This window comes from Rhinolophus sinicus, linkage group LG05 (assembly GCF_036562045.2).
Source record: "Rhinolophus sinicus isolate RSC01 linkage group LG05, ASM3656204v1, whole genome shotgun sequence".
Lineage (NCBI taxonomy): Eukaryota > Metazoa > Chordata > Mammalia > Chiroptera > Rhinolophidae > Rhinolophus > Rhinolophus sinicus.
Genome location: NC_133755.1, coordinates 177,908,535 through 177,935,987, shown reverse-complemented (window position 1 = coordinate 177,935,987; position 27,453 = coordinate 177,908,535). Strand labels below are relative to the sequence as shown.

Genomic DNA, 27,453 nt, shown 5'->3' with positions numbered 1-27,453 from the left:
AATTCTATGGAATCCTATGGAATCCTGCTCTTGTTGACATTTTGACCTGTTTTTCAGTTTGTGTAATTCTAGAGAATTCCCTGGACACATGTCCAGGATCTCTGTTAAGAAGCGCATGTGCACTGTTATTTATTTAGCCTTTTGGGAAAGCCGAACTCACGATCACTTCTTTTTCAGAAATTTGGTTGAAAACTACTGCCGTAACCCTGACGGAGAAATAGCTCCATGGTGCTACACAAACAGCAGTGAACTGAGGTGGGAATACTGTCAGATACCATCCTGTGACTCCTCTCTACCTGCAGACCAACCGGACACCTCAGGTGAGACAGGGGGCTGAGCTTACTGAGGGCCCCAGTGCTGCGCCACTGGTGTCACAGTACACAGTAGCTTTGTTTATAGTTTAATTCTGTTCTAGTCGGAGAACATGCTCTAGGATGTCAATTAATTTAAATTTGTGGAGGCTTGTTTTATGGTTCAGGATATGGTCATCTTGGCGAATGATTCGTGTGCTCTTGAAAAGAATGTGGCTTCTGCTGTTGTTGGGTACAGTATTCTATAAAGGCCAATTAGATCAAGTTGATTAGGGTTGTTTCGCTCTTCTGAATCCTTACTAATCTTCTACCTCCTGTTCTATCAATTGTTTTGAGATGAATGGTGCTGCCTCCAGCTTTAGCTGTGCATTCATTGATTTCTTTTTGGTTTTCTGTTTGCTTTATATATTCTGGAGCTCTTTGTTAGGCAGGTACATGGTAGGCAGGTAGGATTGTACATTTCTTGAAGAAATGACCCCTTTAGCCTTATGTAATGTCTCTCCTTATCTCTGGAACTATTCCTTGTTCTGAAGTCTAGTTGTGCTGACAGGAAGACAGGTATCGCAGCTCCATTTTCACTAGTGTTTGTATGATTTATCTTTTTTCTAGCTTTTTAATTGAGACCATTTGCAATTAATGTAATTGTTAATATGGTTGGATTTAAATCTACCATCAAGTTAGCTATTTCCACTTGTCCTATTAGAATTTTGGTCATTCTTTTCCCATCTTTTTCTGCCATTGCATTAATTGAGTATTCTTCAATTGTCTTTTATCACCACTATTTGCTTATTAGTTTAATTAGTGTTTAATGTTTTTAGTTATTTTTTCTAATACTTACAATATGTATCTTTAACTTATCACATTCCACCTTCAAATAATATTATTTTACTAGATGTATAATGTAAGAACCTTAAAACATTGTACTTCTATTTCCTTTCTCCCAAAATATTGTGCTTTTGTTCTCAGAGCTAACTTCTATTATGTTATAAATCTCACAATACGTTGATATTATTTTTGCCCTAAACAGCCAATGATGTTCTAAAGTGATTGTAAATATAACATAGCCTTTATATTTACATGTATTTGTTTATTTATTTTTTACCACTTCTAGTGCTCTTTATTTCTTTCTGTAGATTCCAATTTCCACCCAATGTTATGTTTTTTTCTGCAAAACACATCATAACTTTTAACATTTCTTGTAGTACAGGTCTGCTGCTTCTGAGGTCTTTCAGCTTTTGTATGTCTGAAAATGTCTCTATATTGCCTTCAGTTTAAAAAATAATTTTTGTTGGGTGCAGAATTCCACGTGGATAATTTTTTCCCCCTTTCACCAGTTTAAAAATGATACTCCATTATTTTCTATTTTGAATAGTTTCTGACTGGAAATCTTATCTTTGTTCATCTGTACTTAATACTTTTTTTTTTTTTTTTTTTTTTTTGAGCTGCCTTTAAAGCAAGGGATTAAGACTTTGTCTCATCTTTGATTTTTCGGCAGTTTGGTTATGGTGTGTAGGTGTTTTTATTTATTTATTTTTGGTATTTATTTTGCTTGAAGTTCTCTGAGTTACTTGTATTTGTGGGTTGTTGATTGTCATTAACTTTTGTAAAATTCGCAGCTGTTACTGCTCAAATATACTTTTCCCTGCTCCCTCCATTTCTCGTTTACTTACACTTCAATTATCCCAATGCGAGACTATTTTATATCATCTCATCCTTTTTATATCTTGTTCTATTTTTTACTCTTACTTTCCTCGGTGGGTCAGTTTGGATAGTATTTATTAATCTATTTGCAAGTTCACCAATTCTTTCCTCAGTTGTGTCTAGTCTGCTGATCATTGAAAGACTGTCTGATATCATCTCTGACGGAAGGATGGTCTTTATTTCTAGCATTTTATTTATTTTTTGCAGTTTTTATTTCTGGTGGAATTTTTCGTCTATCTATCCACAGTGTTCATCTTTGCCACAGGATCCTTTAACATGTTAATCATAGCTATTTTACAGTCTTAATCTGGTAGTTCCCACATCTCTGTCTATCTCTGAGTTATCTCTGAGTCTGGCTTTACTGACTGCTTTATCACTCAAGACTGGCTTTTTTCCCCCCTGGCTTTTTTGGTGTGTCTTGTAATTTTATTTTTATCAAATGCTGGACACATTATATGTAAACGACCAGTAGAGACTAAAGTAAATATTATTTATTCTTTGAAATGGGAATCCTTTTTATTTTGTCAATATGCTATGTGGGTAATTGAGATAACACGAGTATAGTCAGCAGATAAAACAAATTTGGGTTTTGTTGCTGATTTTATCTTAAGTGGACCACAGGCTTCAAATTCCTCTGGTTGGGGCTTGTTGTTACCTTGTACTTCGAGTCTGAAAAGTCTTCTCAGTTTCCTAATCCATTCTCAGCGTGTAGCTGTCACTGCATGCCTGCACCACTGAGAGTCGCTCCATGCTCTTAACCTGACCCTAGTGCTAGGCTGCTATTTCTTCTTACAGGATGCTAAGCTTTTGGTGGCGGTAGACATTCTCTGTCCTCCTGGTCTACCCTCAATCTTAGACAATTTCTGTGTACCTGGGCTTTGAAGATAGTATTTCTCAGTGTTTTTGCCTCTCCTTCCCATGGAGCTAAAATCTAACGCGTATCTGTGGTGGGCCTTGAGTGGAAGAGTAGCATACTTCTGCTTTGTGTTGATGAAGGATCCTGGTCACAAGAGGATTTCCTGTCCCTCCTCTAGGAGAATAAGATTTTTGTCTCTACCTCTCCCTGAGAAGTAATGGATCTTTACCTGCGTTCCTGGATATAGGACCATTTCCTGCCCCATCCCTCAGTAGCTCAAGGCTTTGGCTATGTATGAGCAAAGAGTCTAGGGGAAGAATTCGCATCTGCCCCCAGTCACAGCCAATCAGCATCTACAGTCTGTACCACAGAATCTGGCTCCCTCTGGTCTCCTGCCCAATTACATGAACACCCAGTGGAGATCCTTAAAAAGGAGCTTGCATTTGAGTACGGTTCCCATGCATAAGCACTCAGGCCTGCTTATTTTTTTTCCCCCTGAGTTTTAAATTAAATATTTACCAAAAAGTTAGGTCATTAAAGTTCTAGAAGGTTATGGATCTGTTGTTTTCTTTGCATGTTCATCTGCCTGTCCATATGCAAGAATGTTAATTCCCAGAGACTACTGTTCTGTTGGTGTCATATATTGCTTCACATGTCTCTCTATCTTAGTCACTATTCACTGATTTCGTCTATTTTAATTTCAGCACCGCCTGAACAGACTCCTGTGGTCCAGAAATGTTACCATGACAACGGAGAGAGTTATCGAGGCACATCATCCACCACTATCACAGGAAAGAAATGTCAACCTTGGTCATCTATGACACCACACCGGCACGAGAAGACCCCAGAAAACTACCCAAATGCGTATGTCTTTCATTTTTAACCATGAGAGAAGCAACAGCAAACTTAAATTTCTTTTAGAAGGGCCATGCTTTAAGCTAACTTCTTAGGACCAAACTTCTCTGGGCTCCAGAATGGGAGGCAAAAATGTTTCAGACACCTTGTTTTTGAGCAAAAGCTCTGAAAGAAGAGAAGTGAGAGGCTAGCTCTCTTTCCTGAATCATTTTGTGGAAGCAGGCGGGTTGGGGTATAAGGAAACGTCAAGGTCACACTAGTGGAAAGCTCAGGAAGACAAATGACCAAAAGGTTAAAAATAAGACCATTGCACAACACCTTCTGAAGATCAGTGCAGTCTTTCAGTTATGGAATTTTATCATCCTAACCTCCCATCCCTGAAGTGAAGTTTGTGTTTGTCACTGGGTCACAGTATCTACCACCTGACCTGTCCAGACACATTTGGTCCTGAGCACTAATGGTCTGAAGGGATATGAGTTGCCAGGACATGTAGAGGAAAAGCAGGAAAGGCAGATGAGAGTCAGGAAGTATACAGATGCCGACAGGCAAAATGGGCAGGAAGGTGGACAAAAGACCAGCCTTTTTGCTGTAAATGGATAAGCCTTTTAACATATCCAGTTGCTCGGAGACCCGCTGACTGGCTTCCTCAAATTGTGAACCCAGGCCTGAGATGAGTCTATAGTCTCTACATACTGTGGATTCACATATACATAATACATTTCAAATTTTCTCAGACTGCCACAAAATTATAAGGGGATTCCAAGGCTGAGAATTCTGCAGGGCTGGGGCTGTGTCACTAGGCTGCTCCCCTGCTATGTCTCTTACCCAATTTTTTCTGAGTCTCCCATAAGCTCTCATCTCCCTCAGGTCCTCTAGTCTACCCAGACATGTCCCTCCATCCCTTCCATCTCACTGGTATTTAGTCTCATTCCTGTTTCCTCGGCCCGAGTGCAGCGAGGGAGGTGAGACCAGGTGGTAGGGGCGATTAGAACAGTGCACAGTTCCTCCCCATTTCCCCAGGAGGCATCCTGTAGCAAAGACTTCCTGCCTGGGAGCTCACTTTCCAGGCAGGCTTCCATAAGTCTTTCTAACGCTGAACCCACTTGATTTACCTGATGTGATATGTACATATGATTTGATACTGTGTAAATATCATAATATTTTATAGTATTAAGTTACATTATTTTCATGGAGTTTTACACTGTAAATGTACAATATTTTAACTACATTATGAGTAAATAGACTAAGAGGGATGGTCTGGGAGTGTCTCCATCTTGTGTGTCATTTCTTCCTTAGGGAAATACATTTTGGGTTCAACCTACCCAGCCCTAGGTATTCATATAGAGTGAAATAGAGATATAGAAATAATTGTATGTGCATAGAAAATATATGCTTCAAAATCCATATTGGTTATCCCTGGGGAATGGATTTAACATTTCCAGACAAAGGAGACATTCTAATACTTTCTTTTACACGTTACATATTATCTCCGTTTTTATATGGAGCATATGTTAGTTTTGATTTTTAAAATAGAAATTATAATCTATTTTTCGAACTTGCCCAGTTGTTCAGAAGTTGCAGACCATCGGTGTTTGTGGCATAATAATAATAATTAGCACCTGTGGTATCTTTAATGGAAATATTCCGAAGTCACTGTTTCAGACCTGGTCAAACAGGATTCAGAAGGTGCCGGGACACCCCTGAGGTTCTCCTACCTCTCACACCCTGTGTTGTTGTGGAATTCACAGTGGCTTGACGATGAACTACTGTAGGAATCCGGATGGTGACAAAGGTCCTTGGTGCTACACCACTGACCCGGGGGTCAGGTGGGAGTTCTGCAACCTGAAAAAATGCTCACAGACAGAAGAGAGTGTCATAAAGCCTCCATCTGAAACCCAAATTCCAAGTACAGAGCCTGCGAAACCAGGTAAGATGTCGGTGGCCAGACATCTATACGTTTGGGCATTGGGATGAAGAGATGGGAAAGCCTGCAATGCAGAGGCTTCACTGCTCCAGGGAACTGGGGTGCTGGCGGAGGGGCTGCCGTGTGGAGGAAGCCTCGGCATGTCATGGGGTGGGGTGGGGGAAGAGCTGCTCTTGGTGGTGTAATGAGGGTGGGCAGTTTCTTTGGGACTTGAACTCTAATTGATTGTGAGAGATGGAGAAAATGTTGAGCCTGGGTGGATTGAGAGGTTGATAATTGTGGCATTAGCTAGAATGAAACATTCTAGAAAAGCCAGTCCCTGCCTCCTCCATGGAGGAATAGAAAGGATCAATTTGGCTTTGAATATACTAAATTAGGAGTGCTAGTCAAATGACGCTCTGCAGCGCACACTAGGAAAAGTGGCTCTGTGGCTGTGAGGGCTGTCAGGTCTGCCTGCAAGAATGAGGCTGTCATCTGAGCTGGCAGCCAAGCAGCAATCCACACTCCTCCCTCTCTCCCTGACCCTTGGGTGGTGGCTCTAGCTGCGAAGCACCTGGTCCTGTGGTTGTCAGGCAGCGGACAAGTGCTCTGCACCAGGGGAGGGGCACAGCCCCTCCCAAAGCCCAGGGGGTCGCATGTCTTGTCTGACCACTTTCGGATTATCCAATTCCTCCAGTCATGAGTAGAATGAGAACTTGGTTTGAAATTGAGAGACTTCTCCTTCCCCCAGTATCCTCCACAACCCTGGGACCTCACCTGCTGTTCTCTGGACCAGGGTGAGCCAACTCTACTTCCTCCATCTTGGTGGGACGTGGGGCTCTGGGCCCCACCTGGGCATCCACCCTGGATAAGACTTGAGACCACCTCATGTGGTTTTCCCGTGTGCTTGCCCCACATTTGGTGTGTGTGTGACTCACACACTCTAGTCCTGGCAACTCGCACACCCCTACTCCTCGGGGTGCAGGCTGCCCAGCACAGCCCCCGGCCTTGGCAGAGAAGCTAGCTGGCCCTTCAGAACACTGGTGTATTGGGTCGTCCCTTTCTCCCCTCCCCCATATGCGACACACATCAGATTCTCTGGGAGGTCCTGTGGGAGCCCCCATTCCCTAGACTTGAAACGAAGGACAAGATTGGGGAAGGGGCCCCAAGTCATCTCATTGATACCCCTTTCACCCCAGAAGGTGCGGACTCAAAGCACAGTTCTAGCCAAATACGAGTTTCCATAAAATGCTTTTCCATCCGCACCCCTCTTTTCCTCCCTTGGTGACAGACAGCGAGGTGTTCCAGTCATCTGACAGGTCACCGCAGCGTCTGCTTCATGCAACTCCCCCGGGAGCTCTGTCTTACCACACAGCCTGTAGAAACTCAGTGATCTCAGGGTCCCGGCCAAGCTGCCCATTCTAACATCCTGCGAAACCCGTGATCCTCTCCAAGCCAATGGCGTTTCTTGTCACTTGTGAAGGACTCAGAGCTCACTGTGATCCTCAGCATTCCGGGGCCCTGAGGGGCGTGGCCACAGAGCCTGTCATTACAGAAACCTTACCCCGCAGCGCCTGCTCTGTGTAGGAGCACGTAACCACCTGCCTTCTCCCCCACAGATTGCATGGTTGGGAATGGAAAAGCATATCGGGGCAAGAAGGCAACCACTGTGGCTGGCACTCCATGCCAGGGATGGGCTGCCCAGGAGCCCCACAGACACAGCATTTTCACCCCAACAACGAATCCACGGGCAGGCCTGGAAAAAAATGTGAGCCACTCTGACACGGACCCCGTTTGGCCTTTTGCTGACCAATCTTTGTGCACAGAATCAGTCCTATGTTACAGAAAGTCAGCCTGGACTGGTCTTTGGTGTGGGGTGGGGAAGGGAACACTGAGAGATTTCCGGGGACTAAGCCTACAGTGTAATTGGCTTAGTGGTACAATTCGTACGGGCAAGCACTCACACCTCTAATTCCCTGTTTGTAACATTCCTTGCCTGCTGTTATTATTGGGTGCCATTTCTAGTTTTGGGTGTTTGTCCCCTAGGTTCTGGTGCTCAAAGATGGCCTTCATGACATTTTAGTCAGATTTTTCTAGAAAAAAATCTTGGATGGGCTGTGAGGGATCCACACAGTACGATTTCACCCACTCTCTCACACTCTCTGGGATGGTTTCCTTTGGGGGGTACATACAGGGAAGGACAAGGAAAACAGCCTTTCTGTGACTTCACCCATGGAGGGCCTGCAGTCTGTGTGAATAAGCATTTCTGAACCCACAGTAAACAGGCTTCTTCGGGTAGAAGGTTGCTGAGATAAACCAAGCACAAGATGAATCAACACCTCCTAGGGTTCTCTAAGGTCTCCACTGACACAGGAAGCCCTCTTACATAATCTCTACCTCAAGACCCCTGAGAGTCTCTGCCCTCACTCCAGGGCTGCAGCCTCATGGTTGGAGCTCCTTTTGAACAGGGAGACATGACTGATGGAACGCTCTGGGTCAGCAGCTTTATAAGCATCCTCAAGTTTACCGCATCCCCCCAAAAGGAGCACTTACCTTTCATCTTCTGAGGACAGCCAAGAAATGTCTGTGCCTCGGGACCCTCCCCGCCTGCTTCGGCCCCTGTGCGGGCTGGTCCACGTACACCTGCCTTTTTTTTCAGTACTGTCGTAATCCTGATAACGACGTCAATGGTCCCTGGTGCTACACAATGAATCCAAAGAAACTGTTTGACTACTGTGATGTCCCTCAGTGTGGTAAGTCATTTTCTTTTTGAAAAAAACCGATTTCTTAAATAAATGCCCAATGACCTCCTAGGACAGATCTAAAAGAGAAGGGCTTTCAAGCCAAGCCCTTCAGCCCTCTCTTCTTAATGGGCTTCTTGAATCTGTCCTCCTGGTGGCCCCAGTTGTTAGGGAGCCCCCCTCCCCAACACCTTAAACAAAGTAAAAACAAAATTCTCCAAAAGAGCAAGCTTACAGCGATCTAATCAGCCCTGCCGTCGTTCCACAGAATTCTCCAATGTCAAGCTTGGGATGTAGGAAAAACAAATTTAAAAGTCACCCAGATAGGAAACTTTCCCTTTCAGCAGCTGAGAGGTGAGAAAGAAAAAACAAACAGCAGGAAACAGATAAGCACGTAATACACACTGTAAGCCTATAAATTGTCATCCTAAGAATAAAAGCAGTGCAGATCTTTACTCAGCACCTTTATCCTACGATGACTATTCATTGGCTGTACATACCCACAATCCTTAGAGGAAGCTTGTCTGGGTTCCTTCATCATTTCTCTGAGACTTTTCTAAGGAGCAGAGTCTTGCATCAGGGAGAGGGGGCTGCCATTAGTTCTGAAAAGTTGGGGAGGACAAATCCATGGGTAGGTCATGGGGAAGCCACTTTGATTTGGACCCGTCTTTGCAAACAGAATCCATCCTGGTTACAGAAGCCAGCCTGGATCTCGCCTTTGTACAGCCTGCATTGCTTGTATCTGCCGTGTGGAGGGACTAGAGCTGGAGGGGAGAAGCTCTGGCAACAAAGCCAACCAAGACCAGCATCAGGAGGTGGTTTGGGGAGGCAGTTTGGGGTAGGGGTTAGAGCATGGGAGCCCCACTGTTGGGCTTTGCTTTGGGGACACTCTTAGGTGGAGCAGGGGAAGGAAGGAGAGCTAGGCTGAGAGGAGCGATTCTACCTGGCCGCTGTTACTGTGCTCTCCGGATTTAGGGTGAGTTTACAGCTGACTCTTTCTCGAGTGGGTGTTTTCTCTGGTTTGCAGAAGCTCTTGTGGTGGCCCCTCCCCTTGAAAGTCCCTGGATGGGGTTGGTGCCTCCCCTTCAGCTGCTCACTCCCGGTCCTCAGCAACTTCCCTCTGATTCACCACACTGCCTCTCACTGCCCCGGTTCTCCATGCTGGACAAGCTGCCTCCTTGGCAGGACTGCCTTTGTCATAGGAGCCTGCCATTCCTGCCACGGCCTCAGCAGCTGAGTCTGGGATTCGTGCCCCTCTGGCTCCCACAGGAGGGAAGAACAGAAACTTCCCAGGTGTAGCCCTTGGCCACCACCAGATGCTCCAGCCTTCTCAACCATGAGTCAGGCCTGCGAATCCCTCTCAAGATCAGACCAGGTGGTCTGCTTGGAACCCTTCCGTTTAGGGTTAACCTCACATGCCCACATTGTGGTGAGGGGGGAGCTCACAGCCTACCTGAAATATCTTCCTCCCATTCTTTCTTCTTTCTTCTTTCTCTAATTTCTAAGAATTCGTGTCTTTCACATCCCTAAATTGGGTGAGGATACCAGAAATGTAGCAAAGACTATTACCTTTGAAATCAAGCTATGGAGGTTTGTGTCATCCCTTGCCTGGGCCACTTTGGGGCCTCAAGCAAACCTTCCAATTTAACCTCTTCTTACATACTGACCCATTAGAATGTAAGGGTCGAAAACAATGTAAAGGATTTGAGCTATTTCCTTTTTTCTAGTGCTTAGAGCAGGGCATGGCAGGTAGTAGGCACTATATATACATTTGATACATAGTTGCTGAATGAATAAATGAATGAATGAAGTCGTGAATCACAGTTCCTCCAGTACGTCAGGTCAGCGCTTTAAAGGGTGGCTGTCCCACCTTACGGGATGTTTTGTGTATGCTTGTGTGGCCTTTTGCTGATTTTATTTGGATTTTTCAGAATGAGAAATCTCTTTGAGGTATAGTTTGTTTACATTTTTTCTCTTTGTACTTAAAGATTTTATTGCTCATTCTCTGAGAGATTTTAGATTTTCTTTATTTAAGGGGGGAATTTCCTAACAGTCATTTTCTTTGAAATTCCCAAACTTTCCATTCTTACTAATTCACAAGGAAAACTCATTTTTAAGGTGAAAATGTACCATTGATTAACGTTTCGGGGTACATGTAAACTTTTTCAAAGCAATACATCAGAAAAATTTGTGTAAATCTATGGTATTATTAAACAAATAGCACTATGCCAGTTGCACGTAAGTCACAGCATCGACAAAACAATCTGAAATCAGAATTATGGTCTAGTCAGCCCAATACTCTGTTTTTCAATTTCACCAAAAGATCCTATGCTTTCTCTTTAATACTAACTTCAAAAATTTAAGGATGCCCACCTTAAGCATAATTTGTATTTATTTACATTCATTTAAATATTCATAAATTTCTTTTTTGAATGATTTTAATAACTCATTTTTTTATAAATAATAAGTAAAAATAATATGGTACATTTGGTACAAATAATAAATAAAACTAAAGAGAAACTTTTGGTACAAATAATAAGTAAAAATAAAGAGAAACTTTCTATTTTGTTCTGAATGACAGACCCGGGGTACCATAATCTCCGTAGTTATTCTTTTTTTATTATATTTATGTAAGTCTACTCTACGTAAGGCACTATCACAGACTTTAAGCTCAGTATTCGAGAGTAGGATTTCGTTACACTACATGACTTCCTATTTATTTTTTGTTTTGCTTTTGTATTGTTTTTTAAAAAGGACTTCTATGTATAGATTCTCAGAAGAGGCCACGATAAATGGAAAGTTATTTGGAAAGTTCAGGTTCCAGATTCAGTAGAGGGTAGAATCTCTGGCTGATTAAGACTGAAAGAAATTCCCCTTGTGGTATTGTTATTAACAATGACTTACAGTCATATTTCTGAAGATCTTAAAGGGATCCAGGCAACAGAGAGGCATTTTTGTGAACACCCCTTTGGAGCCCCTGAACTATTCTAGGCATTAGTGGGTGCTACCAAAGATGGATACTAGCCCTATTCTCCAGGACCCCTGCAGACTCGGTGAAGAGGGGAAGTAGGTAGGAGGTAAAGAGAGAGGTACAGGCAGGTGAATGTAAGTTGTACCCAGGGCATTGGTGAGTCTTTGGAGGCTCCTGGAAGAGCAGTCCTGAAGTTGACCGAGAGAAGGCAATATTTCATTTTAGGACAGTTATCCTTGCTACATAGAACCACATACACATCCCTATGTATGTACGTGCGCACACAGAGACTCCCAGTAAAGAATACCCTTAGTTTCTTTCAACAGGAATGACAACTATGGTTTTTAGTAAACTTTACATAGTTCAGTGGTGATGATGATGATGGTGGTGGTGATAGTGGTGGTGGGTATAATAATATATACTGTTCTAGTTATATTACATCAGGTCAGAATAACAACTTGTGTCAGTCAAGGGCCTCTCAAAAAAGCTCTCATTCTAATGCCTAACCACTCCCCTCCACCAAATAGTAAGAAAGTACTTACATTTTCTTGAAAGGAAAGGATTCTACATTGTCTACTACTTCTTTTGAAACTTAGAAAAAAGTATTCCAAAAGATGCTTATGATCTTACTATTAGTGTGGGCTTTGAAGAGGTCAACAATTCAGTGCTCTGGCCATGAGATATTAATTTGTCTTGAGTTGTATGATAGAATTGCTACCATTCACTTCTTCAAATGCGGTTCTTTTTCCCACTTTGTGCCACAGCGCCCTCTTCATTTGATTGTGGAAAGCCCAAGGTGGAGCCGAAGAAATGTCCGGGAAGGGTCGTAGGTGGGTGTGTGGCCAACCCACATTCCTGGCCCTGGCAAATCAGCCTTAGGACAAGGTAACAACATTTCCAGAAGCAATGTATTCCATCCTCTGCATGAATACGCCCACTATTGCAAACTTACTATTTGCCTTCCATTAATGACGATTTACTTCAGAATGGCTTGCACCATTTTTATGAGCTACCACACGCCTAAACAGTCCTGTAAAGTAAATGATTTAGGAGCCATCCCCCCAAAAAGAGAATTTTCTAGGTAAAATCAGTGGACTCCCATGAATCTTAGCTATTCAGGATCACATGTAGCTTCCTGACAAATGACTCATATGAGGTCTTGCAGAGATCACGTCAAAAAGAAATGGAAGAGACCTCAAGAGAATGTCTTTTGCCTGGTTACTTCTGTTAAAGTCCAGGGCTAACTGGTCACAGCCATGGATGGAGGCTTCCTGTTGTTGGAGCCACATGGCTTAGCTGTCCGGTGGACAGGCTGTGCCTGGGCCTCTCACAGCCACCTCAAAGAGAGTGATGGATGGGACCTTCTGGAAAATCCACGACTGAAGCACAACTCACAGTTCTTATCATCCTGGTAATAGGCTGGTAGCCTTTCCTTTGAGACTATCAACATTATCAGAATCGAGTGAACACTTCTTTCTGGCTTTCTGTACAAAAAACAATCAGATTGGAACTAAAATCATGGCATGTTTTCCTCCTAGATTTGGGAAGCACTTTTGTGGAGGCACTTTAATTTCCCCGGAGTGGGTGTTGACTGCTGCCCACTGCTTGGAGAGGTATGTTTAGGAGACAACTGACAAGAGGACTTGTTTGAAAGACTTCCATCCTTTCCTGTTCCCTCCTTCCTTTTCTTCTATGGCAGTGACACTAGGGACCAGGGAGTGGATGTGAAGAAGCCTGAGGCAGAATTGCCAGGGCCATTGAATAAGAATGTTTCTAGAGAGAAGTGAAGAAGAAAGACCTAGCTCAGGTGGGTTTATGAGCCTGGCTAATTGGCAGGGCAGACTCGTTCTGTGATAGGCATTGATCCCCCTGAGGCTCCCCGGACATGGGTGCCTGTCTTTGTGTTGACTTCAGTGTTGGTTCCATTGATCAAAGGCACCCTGAGAACATTCCTTAATGGCCAGGTTCAGGTAAATCATGAACTTCCCTTCTTGCCGCTCAGGAAACGGACTGTGGGTAGCCAAGTGTCTGGGGAGGACTTGATGATATTTACGGCTCAGAAGGGCCCCTGATGAAGAGGCTGGCCAGTATTTTGGTGCTAATGTCCCCGTCTCTTCTAGGTCCTCAAGGCCTTCATCATACAAGGTTATCCTGGGTGCACATCGAGAGACACGCCTGGAAGCAGATGTTCAGGAGATAGAAGTGTCAAAGCTGTTCTTGGAGCCCACCCGGGCGGATATTGCCCTGCTGAAGCTGAGCAGGTACCCACTCCCACAGTTTGTACCCTAAGATAAGGGAACACAGTTGTTTCTGCCTGGGGTTTACAACCCGTAACAGGGCTGTGCTGGTGGGGGGCAGGGGGGTCACTGTCCAGGCTATGAAATACCCAGGGCTTCGGTCTTGAAAAAGGTGCCAGGACTCAGTTTCCTCATGTGGAAAAAGAGTGAGTAGAAACACGATGTACACGGTTACTCCTCAAATGCTCGCACTTAATGTTCACCAGTCAGCTAATATACATTCACAATCAGAGGGTTATTCAGTTCTTCCAGGTTGACAGTTCTCCTTTCCACATGGTAATACGTTTGGGGGAATCAAATGAGATGACGCATTTCAAAGCACTTAAAAACCCACAGTGGAAACACACATATGCTCTCACACACAATTCACAAATGCAAACTCTTCTTCTTCTTACCTTTGGTTTTATTTTTCCTGTTGAAGTGGTGTTTTTATATTAAGCTTGGCAAAATGATAAATTTGCTTATATCACTTAAAGTTAGCAACATTTGGAAATGGGTCCCAATTGGAGACAGCAAAACAAATAGACAGCTATTTGGAGAATAGGCATGTTTGGGACTGTCAACATGGCATGTGGAGCACAGCAGCTGTGTCTGATGGAGCAGGATGATGCTGGCGGTGAGGAGGATGGGCCAGGCTGGCATAAGGCCAGCGGTCAGACCTCTGACTTCTCCTCTGCTGGGTTTGGTCAGAAACACTTCACAAGTTTTCTGGGTCAGTAAACTGAGGACTGACTTCCTGGGATGTTTGGAAGTCCTCTAGAAAGGAAAGAAAAGGCCTTCTTGGCTTTGCCTTAAAAAGTAGCTGATTCCCCTCCTTTCCCGTGGTCCCCTGAGGGCCATCAGGGGGAATCTGGTAGCTCGAACAAATAATTTAGTTAATTTGGGCTTCTACAAGTGTTCTCTGCTAGACTGATACATTTGAGCTTTAGAGAACCCACCCGATGCCTCCACATCTCCAGAGTCTAAGGCATTAGTGCTTTATGAGGGAAACCTATAGAGTGACGGTCACTCTATGTGAGAGGCTGGGTCTATTCCGGTGACTCCGAGAAGGTGTGTCTGCTTCAAAGTTGGTGGCAATGATGATTCTTAATCAGATCAGGGCATTTCTCATCTCCAATCTGTTTTCCTCTGGAACTTGCTAAAATGGAATCAAGTTTACACATGAAAGTTCTGATGTTGAAGGTGCCTTAGAACTCTACAGCACGAGAAGGTTCCTTGGAAAACAGTATCATTTTGCTTATGCGAGGTGCTGGTTTCCAGGCGTCTGTGATTTGGTATGTCTAGCATTTTATTGGATTCCTACCACCAGGGTGTTGTAACATTGACAGATGAGGAAACCAAGGCCTCAAAAGATGGAGTGACTTGCTCATGATCACATGATGCATCGGCTGTTATTAAAGCCTCATGATAGAATTTTCTAGCTAGACGTTCCATCTACTAATTGAAGCCCCTTTAAATGACAGGAAAGCATGCACATGCTGTAAAGTCGCAACAGTGAGCACAATAAACATAAAAAGTGAGTCCTCCACAGACAATAGTTTAGTGGTTACCAGAGGGTAAGGGGGGTGGGGGGTGGGGGGTGGGAGATGAGGGTAAGGGGGATCAAATACATGGTGATGGAAGGAGAACTGACTCTGGGTGGTGAACACACAATGGGATTTATAGATGATGTAATACAGAATTGTACACCTGAAATCTATGTAATTTTACTAACAATTGTCACCCCAATAAATTTTAAAAATAAAAAAAAAGCATTTAACCACACACACACACAAAAAAAGTGAGTCCTCGTAATCCCTACTCCCACTTCTACTTTCTTGTCCACAACTGCCACCTTTTAAACAAAATATTCTATATGTTTAACTCATATGATACTATAGGCAAATGCGAGGGTGAAACGTTATTTTCTACATGGAACAGTGCCAGTGGGTCAAGGAAATGCCAGCTCGGAGGGTTCTGGGGCTTTGGGGCAGGTGGCATCTTGTTGGGGGTGACTAACAGATGAATGGCAGAAGTCTCCTAGCAGGACAGGCAGATGTCACTTTTAATGTTTTCCTTTCAGCCCTGCTTCCATCACTAATAAGGTCATCCCAGCTTGTCTGCCACCCCCAAATTATGTGGTTGCTGACCGGACGGTGTGTTACATCACGGGCTGGGGAGAAACCCAAGGTGAGATAAATTCCACGACTCACGTAATGAATCAGTTTGGACCTACAGTCTACATGAAAAAATTTTCATCAGTGAATGAGGTCCATCCCTTCCTGACTTGCCTATGTTTTCCATGTGACATTAGGAAGTGATTTAATCTACACCTCCGTGTCCTCACCTGTACCACCTAATAAGGTCATTGTGAGCATTAAGGTAATGCATATGAAGTACGCACTACTTTAGAGATGGTATTTCAGCAGCTCCTCTGCCTATTATATGACGACAACCATCACTACCACCATCATCATCGTCACCCCCAACCATCATCATCATCACCCCCCACCATTATCACCATCATCATCATCACCCTCACCATTGTCACCATCATAGTCGCCATCACTAGCATCATCACCATCATCACTCCCCACCATCATCACCATCATCATCACCATCACTACCATCATCACCATCAATCAGCATCACATCGCCTGTCTGTAGTTGAGCCCTGATGGAACTCAGACCTGCCTGACCCCCTGCCCATTCGCTGTTTCCTCCGTCCACCCACTGTCCACACTTTTGTAACCACCATCCTGCAGTGGGCTCCCCAGTCTCTCCTGGCTTCACTATCAATGTCTACCGAGAAAATTATTCTCAGTATACTCATTGGACCAGGAGTCACAAAACATGAGTCAGGCTGCTTACCAATTTTTTGTATGTCAACAATAACATCAGCTCAGTCAATGTCCTCAGCCTCTTGGTGAGAGATTGAAATTCTCCCGCCTTCCCCTTCATTCTCGACTTTCGCCGACTTCGATATTCCAAAGCAAGGTAACCCTTTGTCGAGGCCAAAGGCTCATTCTGATCAGCCCCTTATCAGCAATCACAGGGTGTTTTCAAGGATCCTGCTTCCCATCTCCACAGCCCCATTAGGACTTCTGGTCCCAAGGTCACCCCCAGCCTTTCTGCCCTCAGAAATGCCATTTCCACCATGGCCACAGGATGGCAGCATCTCCACACAGACCACATCAACTTCCCGTCAACTATCAGTGAATTTGTCACTAGCATCAGCGTGTCTGTCTTGCTCTGAAAAAAAAAATGCAAGAGCAGGACACTTGAATGAATGAATTTTTGAGAAGGCTGCTCCCTCCACACATCTACTCAATTCAAGTAATGCACCCCCGCCCAGGGCTCCTGTGATCAGGCCCTTTGTCCGCTGTGGCTCTGCCCACCCAGGGATGGGACAAATCTCTCCTTTCCAAATGGCAGTCCTCTTACGTCCTCCTGTCAGGTCCAGAACAAGTGTAAGTTTTCGGAACTCAAGGCAATCATCCAAGTTATTCAAAGTCTCTGGAGAAGGGATGGTACCTCATCTCTTGGCTGTTCCATGCTAGCAAAGCAAAGATTTTACGAAACTCTGGTGAAAGCAGGACTTGCAAAACTGGATGATTTGTGAGACATACCTGGGTGTGTCCATGTGGAAAAACAGCATTTACTCTGGTGATTTTGCAAGTATTCTATTTCAATTTGCCATAGTAAAAATAAAGAAGAAGAAATGAGCAAAACAAGCACGCAGGAGAATGTTTACTCTCCCTAATTATAAGAGAAAGGTAAAGTTGAAAATGAATTAGAACAATTTCCACCTATTATAATAGCAAATGTTTTTAAAATATTAAATACCCAGAGGGTGTGGTGAATTCATTTTTTTTCTAGTAACATTTTACACTCTCATACCCTTTTAGAAAATAATTTGGTGATTTTGGGGGCCATAAATATGTCTATATAATTTCTGGTAACTTAAGAGAATATTAAGGAACATGAATAAACTGCATGAACAAAGATTTCAAAATTGGAAGCAACTGCAGGAGCCAATAGCATGACAGTGGAGAATCTGGGCCACAACGTCACAAACCCAGGTCCAAATCTCAGCCCTACTTACTTGCTGGGTGACCTTGAGCAAACTGTACCCCCTCTCTTAGCCTCAGTTTCCTTAACTGTGCAACAAGAATGACGAACGTGCCTATGTCACAGGACCAGTGAAAGGCAGAAATCACATGCACCACATAAAGTCAATCCCAGTAGAGGACAGCTATTCTTCTTTTTTCACGTTGTGGTAAAATACATATAACATAACACTTGCTATTTTAACTGTTTTGAAGAGTACAATTCAGTGGCATTTAGTACATTTACAATGTTGTGCAATCACCACCACTATTTCCAGACTACATTCCTCACCCCAAAGGGAAACGCCATACCCTCAAGCAGTCAACTCCCATTAAAATAATAATTATGAAGATTGCAACATTGTAAAAAAAGTCCTTATGATAGGATGTTGTGTGAACAAATCAGGGTATAAAATTGTGCAATCTGATATAAGTCGTAAAAGAAGCATATAAAAAAGCTTGAAAGAATATATAAAAATAGTAGCAGTTGTATTTATCAATCTCTCTTTACAAAATAAAAAATTATTTCTTTATAGTTGAAAAAAAAGAAACAAAAAATAACAGTACAAATAAACCCCCAAATCTGATAAAGAAGCCAGATTATTAAATCCAGGACTAGGGAACACGAAATATTATATAATGTTTATACTCTCAAGGTAAAAAAGAAAAAAAAAGTTCAAGTCGTATTAGGAATTCTTTGTTTTATCCCATCTCATGGACAAACAAGAGCTGTGCCATTGCTTCTATGCTGTTCTGGAACTTTCCTGGTGAGAATGTTTTGCATCCAGTAACCATTTCTGTAATCTTTTTAAACACAGGCACCTTTGGTGCTGGCCTCCTCAAGGAAGCCCAGCTGCCTGTCATTGAAAATAAAGTGTGCAATCGCTATGAGTACCTGAATGGAAGAGTCAAATCGACTGAGCTTTGCGCTGGGCATTTGGCTGGAGGCACTGACAGTTGCCAGGTAAGAAGAGAATGAAGAGATCCCCGGCAGCCTTGTGCTGGCTTGTCTGGGCCCTGAGACATTTGAGCCCTAACGTGTCAAATTCAAGGAGGATTTACCAACTAAAGGCCCCAGTATGAATGCTGTCCAGAAACCCTTTAGGTCTGCTCCCGATGCTGAGTCTGACCATCTAAGGAACTGAGTTCCCAATGGATGGGTTGTAAGGCAGTAGTTAGGTACCATCACTGCCACGGTCACACGCCTTCCTTCCGGGGAGTGTGCTGGTGAATGGGACTCTGGCGTCCCTCCCAGTAGGACATAAGGAGAGGGTATAGGACAAAGGCCAGCTACTCCTCCTTTACAATTGTTCTTGGAGTTACACTGCCTAAGAGAAACCCAAGGCAGGAAGGGATGAGTACAGTATTCACAAGGGGTTTTTTCCCCCAGCAAACAATAAATGGTATAGTTTTGTTGAGTATACTCTGCTAAGTACTGAAACACAGCAGATGTTCCCATAACATGTTAATAATTCCTTTCTGATTGCAAAGGAATGTTCAAATACTTAGAAAGTTTCCAGCTGGGAAATAGAAGGATGACTACCCCATAATAAAGGGATGGCTGTTTAATCCTCACATTTTTTCCTTCTCTCTGTATAGGGTGACAGTGGAGGGCCTCTGGTTTGCTTCGAGAAGGACAAATACATTTTACAAGGAGTCACTTCTTGGGGTCTTGGCTGTGCACGCCCCAATAAGCCTGGTGTCTATGTTCGTGTTTCAACGTATGTTCCTTGGATTGAAAGAACAATGAGAAATAATTAATTGGTTGGGAGACGGAGTGAAGCATCAGTGTATCCAGATGCTGGAACATGGGTAGGGAATTTAGTATATGCTCAGAAGTAATTGACAGTAATCAAACTAAGACTCTGTACTTAACTGCCATCTACTGCCAAACCTCAACATTATTTAGTATTACTGTGGATAAATTTTTCCCGTCTGTGGACAGCTGGGTTCTACAATAATAAGGCAACACAGCTGTGACATTTGTTGAAAATAAACTCTGTACTTACTTTGATTTAATTATTTTGATTTTCATTGTTTTCATGGTCTTCGTGCATCCTACCAATTTTAAATAGTGTAACTCGAACAGACTTAAGAGATTTCACTTTTTCTCATAAGGAATAGCTGCATCTAGGACTAAGAAACCAAGACATCACAGCAAAGTCCTCGTAAGTCCCCCATATATTTACTTTGTCAGCGAAAGACAGCTTGACACGTATCTTTAATGTCTCTATTTCTGGCACTGAGATGAATGTTTTCAAAGCTGCAACGTGTCTGGGGCGTCATGAGAACAAATTTTATTCTTGGGAGTGAAATCTGTTACTGACAACTTGGCTTTAGCCCCGCACAGGGGACACTAGGCAGAGAGTTGTATCTCGGGAAGTAAACGGGGCAGTGGAATGGAATACAAGACCAGCGAAGAGTCTGAATGTTATTCTGCGTCACTTGGTCTAGGAATGGTGCCAAGAGCCTGTAGAGGAACAACAAACATATACGGAAGCTGAGCCCCTTAATTCCCATCACTAATTGGCTGCCCCGGTACGCAATGTCACATGGAAATAGTGTTTTACAGTGACACCTGTTCAAAAAGAAGAGAAAGGGTAAATAACTTTTCTTGACAATTTAAATTTTTTTTTATTGTTATCAGAACCAAAATATCAACTCAAAATACAATTCAAAGGTGATAGTATCAGGAACAGCAGTCGTCCTCCGGTAAAGAGAAATGCAAAGAAAGCCAAAAGCAAGTGTGTGTGAATGAAGGGTGAGTACAGTGTTACATCCTCAGAGAGCCATGTTGATTTCATTGAAAAATAAAACACTCATATTCAATTCTGATGTGTTTTAAGGATTACATGTTATTTTAATCTTTAAAAATTCTCATCCTGTAAAATTTTATTTTACAATTAGCATACACGGCACATGCCCCGTGTTCACATAGAAATTTTTTTCCTCATAGGCAAAATTTCCCTTTGGTGTGCATTTTGCCCGTCCATATGAAATAACTCATTAAAAAATTCTAAATAGGATATATACTGAATCTGAAAATATACCAAATATAGCATAGAAAACGTCAGAAAAAGATAGCAAGTTTGTGTTTAAGCGCCACATTTCAAAAGTCTCAGTAACAAATAAGAAAGATCGGTTCCCTTATTAAAATCTATGAAGTCACTTAGAAAGTTTCTGCTAATTCTGTTAAGCGTGGATATGATTGACCTTTCTTTCAAATTAAGGTGTAAGCTACTTCCCCAAACAAGTGAAAAGAAAAGTGTCAAGATTGAATGAGAACTGTCCACGTTTTTCACTCTTAACCATGGGTACCGTTACAGAATCCAACTCACAAACATAAATATCCCTTTCCGATTAAAATCTGAAGACCCATGAGATCATAACCCATGAGTTTTGTTCAGTGAAGACCTGACTACTAGTGTGTGGCTCTAGGTGCCCACTAAAGGACAGCCCAAACTATCCCGAGTCATCTCAGGACCAAACTTGATTTTATAAATAGTGGAGCCAAATCCCCAAATCGTACAGCAGCAGACTGGTTCTTGTTTACGGAACGAGGCCTGAGCATGCCTGCAGCCCCAGATGCTGGAGGGCTCCCGGAGCTCCAGGGGAGAAGAGAAGGCCACGGCTCGGAACAGCCTCCCCAGTCTGTCTCCTCCCAGGAATGTCCGGGACACTCAGCCCAGGGCCTGCGTCCCTGCATCAGGTCACATGACCCCATTTCTGTACACTTCCCAGGTCCTCAGTTCCTTACCCTGCATTCTTGAAGGAGCTGTCATGAGAATTGGGCGGGGGCTTCTCTGGTCTGTGTGTAACCGATGGTCAGAGACACTGCTCCAATGTCAGAAAAAAAACCTCTTACCCAAAATTATATAAGCATACTCTGCATAGTTTGAATGTCTTCGTAAAGTAGTGAAAACACCTGGAGCTGCCCAGCGTAACGCAGCTGAAGTGGACACACACGCATCTCTGCAAGGCACGTCGGGTCCTTGGGATGGGCCTGAGCAGGTCCTCCCGTTCATCTTCAGCAGGGGGTCTCACAGGTGAGAGCTGGAAACTGGGCTTTTCTTTTTCCGGTGACATTTATAGGAATGTGGACTAACAAAGCAAGGGAGAAAAGAGGAAGTCCTTATGAAAGATTCTTCAACTAGTTAGAAGAAAATCTTCTTGTTACTTCTCAATATCAGAGTTGGTTTCAATCAAATACAGTCCTGTGTAACTTCTCATAAAAACCCAACTCAGAGGTAACAAAAATAACTGTCTCCGAGCTCATCTTTTACCTGTTTTCAGACCTTAGCAGGGGTTAATTAGCATTACAGCTTATAACTTCTCTATGAATTTCTATTGAGTAACAGATGGTTTGGAAATGAGCTGATAACACAAACAAAAAAATGCTTCATTTAAACTTCTGGAATATTCTCCTTTCTCCTGATCTCCTAACAATTCTGTGATTGGGGTGGCAGGATTGCACCCCCCACCCTGACTCTGATATGAACCAAGAAAATGTCTGTGATGATACAATTAGCAAAACGTTTCTCCTTTCTGGATGAAGCAAGACCTTAACATGGAATAACGCTCAAGAGGGCTTCACACAGTTTTAATACCATTTATAAATATCTTTTCTTGGCTTACTTTTAGCTTACAAAATGACAGGGCTTAAGGAGAATCTCCCAGCTCACCCCAAGTTTCAGATTGGATTGTTCTAGGGTGAAATATAAGTCAAGCTCTGGGTGAGAAGTAAGCCAGGACTCCTCACTTCACTTCCAAACAAGCACAGAATGTGTCTGGGTTACATCATGAGACAAAGGTCCTCTGATTGGCCAGTCCTGGTAGAAATCTGTCACCAGGATAGGAACTGCTGTTTGCTTTTGAGTACACCGACAGGCCTTTCTTAGGAAAGTTCCGGGATAACTAATCAATCTTATTTTTCAAAACAGCATCAAGAAACAGGGCAGTGAAATACAATGAAATTACGGCGTACATTTTTAAAGTCTGGTAAAATACTCGTGAGACACTTAGCAATGGTTGCCTCCCTCTGAGGAGGGAGATGGTACCTCAAAGAACCTAGGAAGAGAGAAATTTCCAATCCTATCAGGGAGATACTCGTTATTTGAAAAATTCATAATCAAGTAGGATACAGCATAAAATAATAAAACTACACAAAGCAACGGAGTCACACCTGAGCACCAGACAATATCAACCCTAGTCCTGCACGTAGAAGTTGGGAAACCTTTCCAAACATAGATTTCCTAGTACATGAAAAAGTGAGGGTAAGAACTTGTATTAGACAGCCCTGTTCTGAGTATTAAATGAAATGACATACGTGAAACCATCAATCACATAGGTACCTAAAAAAAATGTTAGTTTCTACTCTCTTCCCAATCTACAATGGAAGAAAACACCCGCCATGAGGTCAGTAACAGTCTTTTTATAAATATTTTTGATACATTTTTTTAAATTTAGAGATCCACACCCTTAATTTCTAGGCCATTATTTAAAAAAATGCTTTTTATTTTTTAAATTAGTTGTTAACTTAGTTTTTTTAAATTACACAAATAATGCAAGACCATGTGTTGTAATTTTTTTTAAGTCAGACAATACAGAAGTCTGTAGAGTATAACAGTAATATCTTCCCTTCAACGCACCACTTTCCAATCCATTTCTAGCCCCAGGGGGTATATATTATTATTTTAGCTATTTTCCTCCAAACTCTTATATTCATATTCTCTCTTTCTACCTTTTAAAAGAAATATTTCAAACAAAGCAAATTAGAATTTTTGCAATGAGAATTTTTGTTGATACAACAAAAATATATTTCATATTTATATATTGGTTGGATATTCACTTTCCCTGCACACCATTTAGACACCCTTCTCCAAAATTCAATCTCTTTCTCTCTCTTTCCCCTACTTCTTTCTGTTTATCTATCTCTATCATCCATCTGTCTGTCATCTGTTATCCATCTATCATCTATCTTTCCATCCAGCTACAGAGGGGAATTTCTATTGGTTTTAGTTTTAAATAAATACTATATACCACATTGTTTAGTGACTTTTTGCTTTGTATTCAATCTTGGAAGTCTTCCCATGTCATTACACAATTCTTTTAATCTCTGTATAATAATCCACATTATGAATATATTATCATTTTCACAATCAGTTGCCTATTGATGCACATTTAAGTTATTTCTAGCTTGTCAATTCATCAATCCCTTTCCTTTAGATTGCTTCATACCCGTATGTGAAAAATAATGTATATTCTTTTATAGCTTTTTTTGTGTTAACCTGTTACATCTTACTTTGAATTTTTTGCTGAGGATGTGAGATGGGGATTTAATATTATTTTTCCCCGTGGGTATTCAATTTTCTCCATACCATCCACCCCCAGTGGTTTGAAATACTGCTTTTATTTAGGATGTGCTGAATATCATACGATACCTGCCAAGTTTTTCTACATCATCCACTGTCTCTGGCAAGGCAATGCCTTTGGTTTCAGGCAAAAGCATCACGAGGCCACCGCAGACAGATGCCAGGATACCTACGGAATCGGGAGAGGCATCAGCCACCAAGAATACACAGCCAGCCCCTCATCCCTTTTAGCTCACTCTGGAAGCATCTGTGCTCATTTACCTTAACTAACAACGCTCTGGTGACCCCAACCAGCTCTCCAGTTTTCCTCTACCACGATTTCCTCACGTTCCTCAAACCCTGTGCAGTACCATGGCCGCTGTACACCTGGTATACATTTGTTCATTCACTAATTGGACAATTACTTTTTGAGTGCCTAGTAAGTGCCAAGCACTCAGGATTGTTTGGAAGATTGGCTCTCTCTGCACTATAGTAGCAAGGGCCAGCTTACCCAGCACTCATTGAAGGCCAGGCCACAATCTTGAATAAGTGGGCTCCTAGACCACTCCCTCCATCTTGGTTGAACGCTGGCCCTCTCCTTCCTGTCTCAAGCTGGCTCCAGAATCAATGCTGACCTTGATTATCAGGTCCCATGAAATAATTTGAAATGATCTTTTGTTGATTTAGAACCTGACTTTATATCCCTAGTACTGTTAGGATTTTTGCATTCCTCAGCCTGGATGTCCTCAAGGGCTCAATCTTTTCATTGTCACTTAAATTACTGAGCAATGAATAAAAAAGGAAGTGGAGGTGGAGGGAAGTTAGATGAGGCATTCTCCCGTCTGTATCCTCTGTTGCTGAGGACCGTAGAGGGTGTGAGGTCCAGGCAGACAGGTTGGGACAGCACTTGAGAAGCACTGGACTGAATCACCTTAAGGTCCCTCCTTTCGTGAGTTCTAGGAAGATTGGAAGGAGGAAGGAGGGCCTGAACTTGAAGGACAGCAAAGAGGTTATGTTGGATGTGCGAGGCATCTGTGTTCTCTGTTCTTTCGGCATCGCATGTTTAGCATCAAAGCAAATAAAGATGTGACACTGATAGACACAGAACACTTAATAATTCAATTGTTTTGTAGGCTTCTTTTAAACAGACTAAAGGTCCAGTTTGGTCCCTTGAAAATTATGGGCCTTTAATTATCTCAATTGTCTGTCATAAAAGAGTTTTGTAGTAGTTGATTTTAATTCAGAACCTGAACAAAGAAAGCTAAATTGAACAGTTCCTCACAACCCTTTGATATACAGTAAATTTAAATCATTTAGGGTGCACATTTCATTGTAACCAGACTGGCTCCTCAACACTAAAACAGTTGATATAAAAAATATTAAGTGCATATCATTAGTATAACACCTAATGATGTGGATGAATGCATTTAAGAAGAGTTTGTCAAGTGAGTTCTTACCAAAGATGATAAGAGGTAGTTCCAGCCAAATGGCCGCTAGCCGGAAGAGCAGAAATGGGGCTATGATTCCCCCAAAATCACATAAACCTGAACAGAGTGAAACGCCAAAGTTTCTGTAGATAAAAAAAAACAACACTGTTTTAAATGAAAAATATTTAAGTAAATTCAAGATAAGCAAAATAAATAACAAAGAAATTATAACAGTATCTTTCCGTTGCTATGGTTTTTAACTTTGCAAATAGCTATTACTCTCTCACATGCTAAGCAAACCATTTGCATTCTGTACCATTGCACATCTGGATGAGCGCTGAGTCCCAGCGAGGCTAGCAAGGAGGTCCACAGCATGGGTGGGAATCATTCTGCCATCGGCAGCTCACTACCCAGCCAGTGACACTTCCGTGTCACCCTGGTACCCCAGCGGGACAGAAAGCCGTGCCGAGAACATTCCCTCAGGAAAGGAGACCACCGCACACGAGTGCCTGAGCACTGTTCCATTTCGTCGGGCACTAACGGGCTGCTCCCAGCCATGAGATGTGGAACGTGGTCAGAACAGAGGCTGTGGCGTGTCGACATCCAGATGGCTTCCAAATTTTTATCAATCAGCCACACTTCTCTCCTGAGCTCAGCTCTAGCCAAGCCTGTGGGTTTCTCACGATTTCTTATGGGCTCTTCATACTACACACGGCCCAAACAGAGTCCCTCGGGGTCTTCCTGCAGACCTGCCCCTCTGGTGCTCACTAAACCAGTGCCTGTGCTGTCATCTGGAGTTTCCCCAGCCAGGAGCCGGGGCTTCCCACCTGCTGCTCCCTTGGCCCCCACCCGTCAATCATCCCCAATCAACCTGTGTGTTGCTGATGAAGACGGACTTAACCCCCATCTAAGCGAGCGCACTAACGAGCCAAGTCCAGGGCCTTTCCACAAAGCCACGGCTGTGTATGACGACACTGGAATGAGAACTAGTTCTGTCACAAAATGCAGAGGCGAGCAATGCAGAAAGCAGCTACAACTCAAAGCATATTATTTTGACTGGCTTCATTCAGCCCAGACTAATATGTCACCAAGCTAAGGAAACTATTTCACGGTCTTTAAGTCAATTCAAAACATTTGGCTGCAGAATTACTTAGGAGAAACCATGACATATATGATGCAATTACCGTAATGTTGTTGGGTACAATTCTGAATTTACCAAATAAACAATTTCGAAGGCCATGGTTATCCCCAGTCTTCCCAGGGTAGCAACCGTGGTCCTCAACCATGGTATTCCTGCAAACACAGAAAGTTGTGGAAATCGAGAGTTAGGGGTCTGCTTCCAATGAAGTTTTACAAAACAATGAAAAGCGTTTGCTTAGTGTTCTCCCAGCCCTTCGTCTTCGCAAATTTTAAGCATAAATGATTGATGTCTTCTAATATTGTAGCCAAATTTCAACAGCAACAACCCCCACCAGGATTCTCACTGATGTTTTGGGGTGTTAACTGCCTTTCTGAGCAGGGTCAGATTATAGATACAGTCAAGAACCATTTGTTGAGCGGCCACTACACTGAAAACAACATTCCTTGTCTAGTACACTGGCATTTTTTCTGGAAGACAGCCTTCGCGTGTGCCCTTGAAAACCATCACCACTGTCTGGGGCCCATTTGTTCTTTCTAGTCAGACCCCTTAGTGATAACACACAGAACTGCTTTTCTCAGCAGCCCAGGAATGGTCCAGACATGAAGCTGCCTTTGGTTTCTGGAGAGTAGCTGTGCTTCAAGGACTGGGATTTTGGGGAGGGGGCATCCATACCATGCGTTATCATCAAGGCGCATGCAACTCATGATCTCCCTCGTCCCCAATCTTGCTACTTCCCTCATGAAATTATCCAGAGAAGCCTGACTCTTGAATACTGGTTGGCTCATTGATTTAAAAATGAACTGTTCGAGGGC

General features: G+C 42.9%; 2 protein-coding genes across 2 annotated transcripts in view; one reads left to right on the top strand and one right to left on the bottom strand.

Annotated features, from left to right (window-relative positions):
• Window positions 1-19,742, top strand: part of PLG (plasminogen) — a 35,372-nt gene extending 15,630 nt beyond the window's left edge. The window contains exons 9-19 of the mRNA XM_019749760.2: window positions 178-320; window positions 3,573-3,732; window positions 5,472-5,650; window positions 7,246-7,394; window positions 8,286-8,379; window positions 12,103-12,223; window positions 12,877-12,951; window positions 13,459-13,599; window positions 15,698-15,804; window positions 18,542-18,687; window positions 19,323-19,742. Of these exons, the coding sequence (XP_019605319.2) occupies window positions 178-320; window positions 3,573-3,732; window positions 5,472-5,650; window positions 7,246-7,394; window positions 8,286-8,379; window positions 12,103-12,223; window positions 12,877-12,951; window positions 13,459-13,599; window positions 15,698-15,804; window positions 18,542-18,687; window positions 19,323-19,484 (1,477 nt within the window). The 3' untranslated portion in view covers window positions 19,485-19,742. The remainder of the gene's footprint in view (window positions 1-177; window positions 321-3,572; window positions 3,733-5,471; window positions 5,651-7,245; window positions 7,395-8,285; window positions 8,380-12,102; window positions 12,224-12,876; window positions 12,952-13,458; window positions 13,600-15,697; window positions 15,805-18,541; window positions 18,688-19,322) is intronic.
• A 590-nt stretch (window positions 19,743-20,332) lies between these two features.
• SLC22A3 (solute carrier family 22 member 3) overlaps window positions 20,333-27,453 on the bottom strand; it is an 85,576-nt gene continuing 78,455 nt past the window's right edge. Inside the window, exons 8-11 of the mRNA XM_019749772.2 lie at window positions 26,685-26,793; window positions 25,531-25,643; window positions 24,164-24,263; window positions 20,333-21,824 (exon numbers count right to left, since the gene is read on the bottom strand). Coding sequence (XP_019605331.2) covers window positions 21,764-21,824; window positions 24,164-24,263; window positions 25,531-25,643; window positions 26,685-26,793 — 383 coding nt within the window. The 3' untranslated portion in view covers window positions 20,333-21,763. The remainder of the gene's footprint in view (window positions 21,825-24,163; window positions 24,264-25,530; window positions 25,644-26,684; window positions 26,794-27,453) is intronic.